Below are 13,186 nucleotides of genomic sequence, written 5' to 3'. Positions count from 1 at the left end.
CTAGAACGAATACTCGCCATAAAATACGCCGCTGGAATGAACTGTAGGCACAATTTTCCCGGGATAAGTTATATCCTTCAACCGAGGTTTGAAAGGACCCTTAAGCGTTAGGCAATGACTTAGCTACGCTGCTGGCGTTGGCGATGACACTTCACCATCAGGCTGATCGTATGCCCATATTCTTGTAAAAGTAACAATTTGCGTTTTGATTTAAACTTCAGAGAATACAAAGACCTTTTTTTTTGGAAGTGAAAACTTCTTTAGCATCATTGTGATTTGAAAGTCGATGAAACGAAAAACCGACAGTAAAAAGAGATAGATACATAGATTAAACTTAGGAGAAAATGAGATAGAAAGCATTATACAGTGTTTTTTATATTCGTGATTCTTTTTAGGCTCTGCTTCGTACCTAATACTTGTACTTAATAGGTATATTCTGAATAAATCAATGTAATATTTACGAATAAAATGTAAAATAATTATCAAACTTTGTATCGCTATGATCATTACTAAAACCTACAAATATCCTCTTCCCGAAATTTTACATTCGCCTCATTATCTTGAAGCCAACATTTTTGTACCACGCGTGAATTGCACACATGTTTTTTTTTTGCTTTGTTCGTTTTTTTACGATTAACGATAACGATATAAAGATTATTGTCTTGATCCCTGGACCACACCGTCCAGACGGCTGGTTTTCATGCGGCCCGCGACGTATCTTTCAAGCACAAAATAGTTTTGGATATAAATAGTTTGTCTAAATAGGATTTTTTGTCAAAACATATAATAAATATTTGGTGTAATTTATTTTTATTCTTGTAACATTCCATTCCCCATGACGTCATTTAAAAGCGAAGCTATTTTTACTAATTTTTTTTTGAAAATATATTTTTCTGCGGGCCTCCAGCTTTTGTAGTAAATTTAATTACCCCCCAAAGGTATTTAGAAATTATTGCGGTAGTGGTCAATAATGGTTCAGGACGTTATCGGAAGTGAGATAATTAAATAACACATCTGGTTAATCGGAGCGTTTATTCGCGACTGAACTTAAAAAGTAAAAAACAACGGAGCTTGCGGGCGCAGCCGCATGTTATGACTACGAATAATTTTGTTTATATAACAAACTGTGTCCCTACAGTTCGGAGAGTCTGGCTTTAGGCCACGATGACTTCAAAACTATTAATACAGATGTGTATTGAATTTTGTTTTGCAATCATCTATATTGTTTGTTTAATACATAATTAACAACAAACGTAGTTATGTTATGTACTAAATAAAGATGATAAAATTTTAACCGTTAGTCATGAATGTTTTCTCTGCTTATCCTTATCATATTCTATTATCTGGTTCCGGTACGGCTATCTGTGGAGTTTGTACTATGAGTAGCTAGCGATAGAGCAAATGATGTATTAGAAAGAATTGAGAACACTGTTCTTTTTTGTATGTAGTCGGTTGAAATTAGATTAAAGTCAGTTGGTTCTCAAAGGTATATTGTAACGCCGGTAAGAGTAACGCCATCTATCGCCGAATAGCCGAACGAACATCGAAGGATCTAGTAAAATCTAGAACGCTCGAGAAGTACAACGCCATCTATTGTCAGATAGCGAACAGACACATCGAAAATACTCAACTTGTGAGGAGTGTTCTCGACAATTCTAGGGATGTGGTTATAAAAGCGTTGCAGAGATGGCACGCAGTTAGTAATCGGAACTACTCGAAGCGAAACAGCGAACGGATCACCTGAAGCGAAGCGGAAGAAGTGAATCAAGAATTTTAAAGTGTTTGTGAAGTGTTTTAAGTGTTCTAAGTGATAAATACAGTGTTAATTTTATATTTATCCCGAACCCCAGCGCGTAACAATATTATAGGCCTCGAACTCGTATGGAATCGTAAAAAGTGAGACTTAGTACATAGGTCTGAAGATGGGCGGCGGCATGAACGTGGTTGATGTCCACGGGCTCCGGTGACCATTTAACACCAGGTGGGCAGTGAGCTCATCCACCGATCTCAAAAAAAAATTAAGAAGAATTATGAAATCAATGAACTGCGAATTATACACAAATTTAAATGTACCTACTAAACAATAAAGTCCATACTATTATGTGGTATGTACTGTGATCTAATTTATGTCGTAAAACTATCGCAAGAAACATTTTAAATCAGTTTTCCTCGGTTGACTCACCGGAATCCTATTAGATAACACGAATGGAATTGTATACAAGGGGTAATAGCAATCGCGTTGATATCTACAAGACTCTATTTTCTTTTTATTTATTATTATGAAAAATGTTATCGTCTTCTACGTATTGCAGCGTGGTTTTTTTTTTAATTGACTAAAGTATATATTATTTTGGATATTATATTATCAGTGTCGACGATTTGAATACTCCAGAATGTGGGACTGTGTCTATATTCTTTTTCCTTAAAGCAGTTTTTCTAGGTAGGTATGTATATTCTTCATTGCTTCTGACAATACGTCCAAAGTACTCGAGATATTTGCGTAGTCAAACGGTCAAGTTGCGTAGTTAATACAAGCAATACACTTTACTTTGAAAACAGTATTTACATTTCTTTATTTATCGAAAATCTTTAGTTCGGTCATGTGTCATTTACTTTTCGGACAGAGTCAGATAAGATTTAGACTAATCTATTCCAAATTTTTACTACTACTTTACGTATTATTAAATGATATTGCTATTATGATATCGTTACAGAATAGCACCCACATTAGCGCGCATACCTTCCCATGGTGCTCAGTCCTGAGTCCCTGTATTTTTTTTTGCATTACAAGCATTCCCTGATTTCTGGTTTTGGTTAAGGGATCCCGTGATCGGGTTATGAGTCATTTGAGAAGGAATGAATAAAAACGCTTTTATCTTCGTTGTCGCGAGAGAAAAAAACTGGACGTCGGAATTAATGAGATTATTGCGTTATTAGCATGGCTCATAGTACAGAATGGATTTTTAGTTTAATTTTAATTAAGAATCTGAAAAAGTTTAACATTACAAAAACAAAACAACAAACACATTAAAAAGTTTAATTAAACTCCGTTTCTTAATGAAAGCTCTACTATTATTTATGTTATAATCGATGTGATCACTTAAAATCAAGAGGGGCGTGAGCTCATCTACCTAACTTAGCCATTAAAGCTTTGCTAAACAAAAAATCCCTACCGAATGATAAAAAACATTATCACTAAATAATATAGATGAGATATACGGTACAATAAAAAGTCCCTGTTCTGTTTTTGTTTGTCTGTCCCATAGATTTGATCGACAATTTTTGATAAGTAAGTTTGAAAAAAAAAAGGAATTTAAGTAGGTACATAAAAATGTTTTATTACAAAAATACCTGCTGTTTTATATATTTTCCGAAGATAATTTCCTAAATGTATCAAGTATGAAAGAGATCGCTTCTGGCCATAATAACGATGATTGCACCGGCTTATCTTTCTTGTTCTGCTTACCTGTATTTATCAGAGTACAATTTATTTCTTATTTTGATTGACGTACTTTGTTAACATGAGGTTGAAATCTCAATTATCGTGGAACACGTCTACATTTATTAAGTTATGACGCAAACGGATTTTAGCTTCTTCGAGAAACCTACTTAAACAGTGATTTATTTGAAGGCATCAAATAACGACATACGTAAGTAAAAACTTGAAAATAAGCCAACAGCTTACTTAGATCACAATAAATAAGGCTGTAAATTCCTTAATTCCGTTGCCCTTCAGAATTGAAAAACGTCAATAACACAATGCAAAAATAACAATTTGCCGAAACCCGCGTTATTTGTGCTAACAGGTGCTATATTATTACATTTTGATTTGGAAGCATAGTATTATTATAATAAACTAGCCTTTGCCCGCTACTTCGTCTGTGTGGAATAGTTCACAAATAATACTTAGAACAAATTTGGTTAGCATAAAAATCGTTATAGTGAGCCAACCTTAACAAATAGACATATGCTGTCGCGAACCCTTTTTAGATCTTTTAAAGGGGAACAATTCTGTCATACATTATTTTAACGAAACTTTAACCGCTTCTGCAGCGCACGCAGCGCAAGCTCTCAAAAGGGAAAAACAACCCGATTTTGAAACATTATTTATTGGTGCACCGCTTGTATTGGTCTTAGCGTCATGGTATATAGCCTATAGCCTTCCTCGATAAATGGGCTATCTGACACTGAACGAATTTTTCAAATCGGACCAGTAGTTCCTGAGATTAGCGCGTTCAAACAAACAAACTCTACAGCTTTATAATATTAGTCTAGATTAGATCAAATACAACCCATAGACACAGCCCACTGAGTTTCTCGCCGGATCTTCTCAGTGGGTCGCGTTTCCGATCCGGTGGTAGATTCTGCGAAGCACTGCTCTTGCTAGGGTCAGTGTTAGCAACTCTCCGGTTGAGCCCCGTGAGCTCACCTACTAACGTTAGTAGGGTGAAGCTGAAATAGCCTCTCAAGGCTATCAGCATAGAAAGGAAAAAAAAAAAAAAAAAAAATCAAATACACGGACGACACTAGCATATTTGCACCAAGCGAAGAGAAAATGGCAATTCTGCCGAACACGGCTCTTGCTAGGGTTTGTGTTAGCAACATCATCAGATTTGAGCCCCGTGAGCTCACCTACTAGCCCGGTGACGCTGATATGGTCTCTCTAGACCATCAACATAGGTAGGAAAAAAAAGGAAAAAAAATAAATAAGAGCATATGAGTAAGTTAAAATGATCGATCCTTTGGGGATCAAAATTATGTATCATTAGAAAAATCTGTAACCAAATGTATGAAAATTGTGAGACGGATTCTCTTCATAATCATGTCAAATGTAAATCGAATTGTCACTTCTGTGTATTTAGTAATCGGTGGTATTTCGTGCACGTGCTCAAAGGCAAGTAATCTGTTGCGTCTAAAGTTACTGATAAATAAGGTACTGTACTTAGACCTTGTTTACATCTGAAGCTGTTTGGTAAACACGTGTAACGTTTGCACATTTAAAATGACTCATTGATAGATGATGCGAAGTTACAAAGGTCATCGCTACAATTTTGAGTTAGTGAGTGATGCCCAAATTATTCCTTTGAGTTCGTATTTTAAAGCAAAAGAGGTTACGGACTCCCAGGGGAAGGGAACCTAACATTTTATGAATTTATAGAGGTTATTACGCTGTCAAGGCTTAAGTTATCATGGTTCTACTATACAAAGGTATACCTATCAATTTTTTTTCATGTCGATTGCAATTAAGCTACTATTTGTTGGTTGTGACTTGTGACATTATTGATATTACTACGAGTATCACGTGCCAAAGTTATACAGGTATAAAGAAAAAAAAACTTCGCGATAGAAATTCTCGATGTTTAATATGAAATAACTTCCCGCCTATAGTAATATATTATAGTAGAAGTAATATATAATAATAATATAGTAGTAATTATATTATATATTTCTCAGTACGCCAATATCATGGTTCGAATAGAACTGATCATGGTCAATGGATGTTACTACAAATGATTGGACATTAGCGCGTTTCAAGCAGTTATTAATATGGATGATGGTTAATGGATTACGAATAGTTCGACGAGCGAACTAACCTATGGACACAGCCACTGAGTTTCTCGCCGAATCTTCTTAGTGGGTCGCGTTTCCGATCCGGTGGTAGATTCTGCGAAGCACTGCTCTTGCTAGGGCTATTGTTAGCAACGTCCACAGGTTAGAGCCGCGTGAGCTCACCTACTCGTTCGGTACATCTAGCACGACCCCTTGAGGTCACTGGAATAGGTAGGTAAAATTTTTATAATAATTTATAGATGAGGCACTGAGGAGACTGTGAAGACTGGGAAGTCGTCGTGGCCGGTGCATTCGTGTTGAGCGATGCACCGGTGTTCGAATCCCGCAGGCGGGTACCAATTTTCTAACGAAATACGTACTCAACAAATGTTTTCGCTTGACTTCCACGGTGAAGGAATAACATCGTGTAATAAAAAACAAACCGGCAAATTTTAATTTGCGTAATTACTGGTGATAGGACCTCTTGTGAGTCCGGGCGGGTGGGTACCACCATCCCGCCTATTTCTGCCGTGAAGCAGTAATGCATTTCGGTTTGAAGGGCGGGGCAGCCGTTGTAACTATACTTGAAACCTTAGAACTTATCTCCAGCTGGGTGGCGCATTTACGTCGTTAACGTCTATGGGCTCCAGTAACCACTTAACACCAGGTGGGCTGTGAGCTCGTCCAACCATCTAAGCAATAAAAAAAAAGACTCCTAATGACAGCGGCGCGCGGGGGACAATGTGCGCGCGCGCTTATAAAATGGTCGTGCATTCAACAAGAACCATTCTTGGATTCTCAGCAACCGAGAAAACACACGGCTTAAACACCAAAAAAGTATATTTTATATCCGTACATAATAACATGTGTTCCAATTTAAATTTCAATTTAAAAATCGTTGTTAAGTTATTGTGTTGTAATTTATTATTTATCCCTCTAGTAAACATGGATAATAACAATAATTTTGTTGGTAACAATACTAAAGTGACAATGGAGACGAACTCGAGTCTTCTGAAAGTAGTCGGAAACAACTGCGTCATTTATGTTCGTACTAATTACGGCGACATCGAGGTGGTCGGCAACAATTGTCGGGTGGAGGTGACGAATAACTACGGGATCATCCACGTTGTGGGCGCAAACAGCCTTGTGAACATCAACAAACGTTGGAGAGGCGACAGCGTTCAGCTCCTCGGGGCGAATTGTAGGCTGATCGTTGCGGGGAAGCTGATGTCAGCCCCGTCCTACGAAGCCCAACTGTCGCCATCCAGCACGGACCTGGACGACGTTATTGAACCGATTTTCCCATTCGTGATGCGGTGAATAGCGACGAACTCAAATGGATTTCTGGATGGATGGAACTTTTGTGTGTTAAACAGTGAAAGATACGTGGCACCTTCAGTGACTTTTGATGTGATTTCAGTGCTTTCGGTTGCGGCTCGAGGTCATGATGTAGATGGGTCTATTTAAATAAAAGCGCATTTTTTTCAAAAAAATTGTTTTTCTCTTATCTTTACACTTCTTTTAAGAAAATTGATTATTTACGTCACAGAATAGATTCTTTTCGGCAAGCATTTTTAAGCTAAACAATTTTTTTGTAGCTGTATTCATTAATTTAATATTATTGCGAATTCCCAATAATATTAAATAGGAAAGAGGTTTCTTTTTGAACACAACATGTCATATAATTAGAGCATTTTTAGTTTAAAAAAGCAGTGAGAGGTCGATGTGTTTCCTGATTCATTATTTTTGAGAAAGATAACAGAAAATCGAGAAAAATAAACAATTCATCGGTTAATCAGTGTACTGTGTACTAAGTAATGTTATTATTACATACTAAGTTACAACGCTTTGTGAAATAGATAATATTATTATCAGTATAGTATTAACGATAGCGTGATCGTAGGTCAACTATGTATTCTGAGAAGAATATCCAGAACGTTTTTTTTAAAGTTGGTGGTTATCAGAGTCCAATGACATCGTCACTGATACTTGAGGTCCGAGTCCTCATTGTATTGTAGTAACTGTCCCATACTTTGCTACACTCTTACTGCCTTCGGTTTCGCGGCAGAACTAGGCGGTGTGGTGGTACTTACCCGTGCGGGCTTAGAACGGTCGCTGTGAGGTGGTTGTACACAAGTCATGTTTCATCAATACGTTAATTTATTACATAACTATGTATGTATGTATGTTAAATGATAATAGAATATTACAAGAACGAAGTAGCTATGTATAATTAAAAGTAGTTGTGGTTCCGATCCGGTGGTAGATTCTGCGAAGCACTGCTCTTGCTAAGGCTAGGGCTGCTCTTATTAGCAACTCTCTCAGGTTGAGTCCCGTGAGTTCACCTAGCAGTCAGTGCGTTGCTGGAATAGTCCCTTAGACTACGAGCTGTGGGAATTGAACACCGGCCCAGTCGCATCACTCGACACGACACACCGAGCGTCTTATCCTTTACGCCACGACGACTTGAAAAGTATTGATACAGGCTCTGAATACAGGTGTGTATTAAATTTTGTTTTGCGTTCATCTACGCAGTTTGTTTAGTACATAAATGAGTCGTCTATTATCAAAGGTGGCAATCTGTGCATTTGGACAAAAAAATGTTATTGATATGTCAATACAGATTGATTTGAATATAATCGTCTCCTTCAAAGAATACGGTTCAAAACCTGCATTAAATAAAGGTTAATACTTAACCTGTTATTTATCTAAGATGTCGTTCAGAAGAGTTTTGTGACTGCCAATGGAATACAAAGTGAATAATTCGTTTTTCTGATTTACCAATAATTGTCCAAAAGTCACATTGCCGGCTTTGATAATAGTCGACTCAAATAACAACCATCATAGTAATGATATGTATTGAATAAAGATTATACAATTTTAACCGTTAGTCATTGTTTTCTCTGCTTATCCTTATCTTATTCTATTATCTGGTGCCGGTTCGGCTATCTGTGGAGTTTGTACTATGAGTAGCTAGCGATAGAGCAAATGAACTTTAGAATTGAGGAAATAATGCTCTTTTTTGTATGTAGTCGGTTAAAATTTGAATTTAGTCAGTTAGATCTCAAAGGTACCACGTTCATGCCGCCGCCCATCTTCAGACCATCTTACATATAGGCATAATATACCTACTCGAACTCGTATTGTATCGTAAAAATTGAGACTTAGACTTAGACTTATACAGGTCTGAAGATGGGCGGCGGCATGAACGTGGTTGATGTCCACGGGCTCCGATGACCATTTAACACCAGGTGAGCCGTGAGCTCATCCACCGATCTCAACAAACAATTAATAAGAATTAGGAAATCAATGAACTGCGAATTATATACAAATTTAAATGTACCTACTAAACCAGAGAGTTGAAATATAACTAGAGGAGCAAACCTCAGTACCTTGCATACACAAAAGTGTAGCCGCTTTATGCGACGACGATGTAGCTTTGAAACTAATAAACATTTTAAATTAAACATATATCCATCTCTCTTACTCTAGTTCACTAGTTACGCGGCGTATCGTTAGTTGGATAAAGATGGTAATATTACTTGAAGCAGAACGATTTATGTTGCCTGCTATAAGACATATTTCGCCAGAATATTTATTATTTAGGCGTTAATTAATAAATAAAATATTTTAACTAAAACAATTTTGAATAAACTTAAATGAAGTTTTTTTTTATTGCTTAGATGGGTGGACGAGCTCAATAATACTAATACAAATAATTTATAATTGTGTAATAATTGTATTTGTGTGTTTTTTTTTATTCAGACGCATATTCAGAAACCATTGTGGTAGCCAGAATCAACTTGATAATTTACTTCGAAAATTTCTGGATTTCATTAATATAAAAATTTCCTATAATCATTCGAAAACCAAAAGATTATTTACTGGCAATACTTTATCAATCATGATATTATGTGTGAAAAGTAATCCCGCTTGCCTTTTTGTGTATTTCCAACCTCGAAAGGCACTCTTTCGCCACAAATTTACCCATTTTTCAGGACTTATTACTCGGACGACGGCACGCACGCAAGTACCTAACAGAATGAAATAAGCCGGGTATACGCCTATGGGCTTATATTGAGTCGTTACGCGTTGTCGCGGTAACTACTCATCTAGTATATTTAAATCAATGTACTAAACAATAAGGTCCATACTATTATGTGGTACTCTAATTTACGTCGTAAAAGTATCGCAAGAAATATTTTAAATCAGTTTTCCTCCGTTGACTCACCGGACACCTATTAGATAATATGAATGGAATTTTATACAAAAGGTAATTAATAGCAATCGTGTTCATATTTACAAGACTTTCTTTTATTTTTATTTATTATTATGAAAAGCGTAATCGAATTCTAAGTACTATGGCGTGGGTTTTTTTAATCGACTAAAGTATATAATATTATTATTTACATTTCTCGCTCAGTAGTGATGATTTTTTTTTTTTATTGCTTAGATGGGTGGACGAGCTCACAGCCCACCTGGTGCTAAGTGGTTACTGGAGCCCATAGACATCTACAACGTAAATGCGCCACCCACCTTGAGATATAAGTTGTAAGGTCTCAGTATAGTTACAACGGCTGCCCCACCCTTCAAACCGAAACGCATTACTGCTTCACGGCAGAACGGTGATACCTACCCGCGCGGACTCACAACAGGTCCTACCACCAGTAAAAAATATATTAGTTTTCTTTATGTTATTGTCATATTTGTTTTGTAAATAAAATAGATTGTGGTCTGAGATGATAGGAAGGTCTGCTACCCAGTTTGAGCATTCTGCCTGATTACTTTTTATTATTTAATTAGTTGTACCAAGAAAGTGATCATCAATTCATCAACATCGACGAATTGACAAGAAAGTACATGACAAATATCACCTCAATTATAGGTACAAACCTATAGCGGACACCTCCTCTGTCGCCGGATATCATCGATACGCGATACCTTTTTTTTTTTTTTTTTTCGGGCCGGGGGCCGAACCTCCTACGAGGTACCCGCGCCTAGGGGGCGCGCGGGTTATGTGAGACTCAACGATCTGCAGGTGTTGAGAGCAGATCGCGGGCCCAAGGATTTTAGGGCCCACCCACTAAACGACTCCCCTGCACTCTTACACCCGACGTCCGATCTCCGTCCGGGGTCAGAACCCGTTCAGAGTAGGGGGGTTCCCGCGGTCAACACTACAACCAGACACGCGGCGCCACCCCGAGGACGCCCGACCGACGGGTCGTCGAGGCGATAGTCGACGACCAACGACGTCGGTCTCCGCGGTACGGCGGCCCTACCAGGCCGCCCGGGCGGTGCCGCTGGTGTTCCGGGATACCCCGCTGGGCCAGAACCAGCCTGCCGGGTCGGAACGTGATACACCGCCGACCGGGTTGCTCTTCAACAGTATGTTCGGCGACGACAGCGACGACGAAAATGCGGACCGCATCGCAGTCCGCAGCCGCCGACGCGCCGTCCCGTCCTCCTGGTGCCAGCGCGCTAGAGTGACGATAGCGTGCGGCGCAGCCTCAACCCCCTTAGGTCGCCCCGTGACCATCACCGGGAGGAGACTGCCTCCTCATAGGGGCTGGAGCTGGACAAACGCCCTCCTCCGAACCCCGGCTCGACGGCGGCGGCACGGCGCCGAGAGGGAAGAAGAGCTCTCCCTCTCCCGTTCCGCCGCCTCCTTCTGCGAGATGGTGGACTCGCAGAAGTCGAGCATCGCCTGCCAGGACTCGTCGCTGCCGAGCATCGTAGCCACGACGGTCGGAAGCGACAAGTCCGGTCCTATTTTTGCAACGAGGACGCGGCGCTGCTCCGCGAAAGCGGTGCAGTACGCGAGCGTGTGCTCCGCCGTGTCCTCGTTGCAGCCACTGCAGTGGTGGCACTTCGGCGTCGGCTCCCTCCGGGCGACGAGGTGCGGGTAGCGACCGAAACAGCCGTGTCCCGTGAGCACCTGCGTCGCTCGGAAGGTGAGACGTCCTCGGTCGCGATTCACCCAGTCCGAGAGGACCGGGCGGATCGCCTCGACAGTCCGTCGCCCGTAGGCGGGGTCCGCCAGGCGGCGAGACCACGCCTCGAGCACGGCACGCCGAGATTGAAGTTTCCGCGCTCGAACTTCCGCCGCGCCGGGACGCGGCTCCCCCCTGGAGCGGAGATCGCATCGCCACGCGTAATCCGCAGCGAGCGCCTCCGCTTCTAGGTCCCAGGGAGGCGTCCCAGCTAGCACGCACGCCGCCTCAAACGAGACGGTGCGGTATCCACGAACCGCCCTGACCGCATCGATACTCGATACCTACCTCAAGACTAAACATTATCTTATTTATTATATTTATTTCCGTCGCCAGGGACCGCGTCACTTTCCTCAGAATCTGTTTTCTCCTACTGCTTCCTTAAAGCAATTTCTCGAGGTATTCTTCGCCACTTCTGACAATATGTCCAAAGTACCCGAGATCTTTGCGTTGTCAAATGGCTGACACCATACAACCAATACGTTTGACTTTGAAAACAGTTTTAATTTACACTTCTTTAGCCCTCATTCGCACGGGCGTTTTAAAAACGTTGCGTTAAAACTCGGCATTGGCGCTTTTACGAGCTTATTGATCGATAATCTTTAGTTCCGTCATGTGTCATTTACTTTTGACAGAGTCAGATGAGATCCGATTTACAATGATCATCATATTATTGATACACATGATATTGCTGCTATTACGTTATCGTTACAGAATAGCACTCACATTAGCGCGCATACCTTCCCATGGTGCTTAGTCCTAAGTCCCTTTTTTTTTTTTTTTTTTTTCGGGTAGAGGGCCGAACCTCCTACGAGGTCCCCGCGCAAAAGGGGCGCGCGGGGTATGTGAGACTCAACGATCTGCATGGTGTTGTGAGCAGACCGCGGGCCCAAGGATTTTAGAGCCCACCCACTAAACGACTCCTCTGCACTCTTACACCCGACGTCCGATCCCCTCCGAGGTCAGAACCCGGATGAGGTAGGGGGGCTACCGCGGTCAACACTACAACCAGACGGCGCGGCTCACCCCAAGGACGCCCAGCCGACGGAGCCTTCGAGGCGAATCGAAGGCTCTGAAACGTCGGCCGTCTCGGTACGGCAGCCCGTCGGGCCGCCCAGACGGTGCCGCTGGTGTCCCGGAATACCCCGCTGGACCAGAACCAGCCTGCCGGGTCGGGACGCGATACACCGTCGACCGGTCGCTCTATTCACTCCACGGCAGCGCGCTAGAGTGCTGGTAGCGCGCCGCGCGGCCTCACCCCCTCAGGTCGCCCCTTGACCTTCACCGGGGGGAGGCCGCCACCTACAGGGGCCGGGACGTACGGGCGTATTCCCGCCTCCGGCCCCCGGCTCGACGGCGACGGATCGGTGCGGAAAGGGAAGAGCTCTCCCTCTCTCGCTCCGCCGCCTCCTTCTGCGAGATGGTGGACTCACAGAAGTCGAGCATCGCCTTCCAGGACGCGTCGCTGCCGAGCATCGTAGCCACGACGCGCGGCAGCGAGAGGTCCTCTCCTATGACCGCGACGAGGGCGGCGCGTTGCTCGCCGAATCCAGAGCAACGCGCCAGCGTGTGTTCCGCTGTGTCTTCCTCGTCGCGGTCCGCGCAGTGGTGGCACTGCGCCGTCGGTTCCCTTCCGGCTATCTTGT

The 13,186-nt window shown here is 41.8% G+C and overlaps 1 protein-coding gene across 1 annotated transcript; it reads left to right on the top strand.

Annotated features, from left to right (window-relative positions):
* Positions 1–6,495: 6,495 nt before the first annotated feature.
* LOC101738894 (uncharacterized) lies at positions 6,496–6,870 on the top strand. The gene has a single exon (XM_004929128.3). It carries the CDS (start codon positions 6,496–6,498, stop codon positions 6,868–6,870), a length of 375 nt encoding a protein of 124 aa, XP_004929185.2.
* The last annotated feature ends 6,316 nt before the right edge of the window (positions 6,871–13,186 follow it).

This window comes from Bombyx mori, chromosome 4, assembly GCF_030269925.1.
Source record: "Bombyx mori chromosome 4, ASM3026992v2".
Lineage (NCBI taxonomy): Eukaryota > Metazoa > Arthropoda > Insecta > Lepidoptera > Bombycidae > Bombyx > Bombyx mori.
Note: the sequence above shows the minus strand (reverse complement) of the source record. Positions and strands in the feature narration are given on the sequence as shown.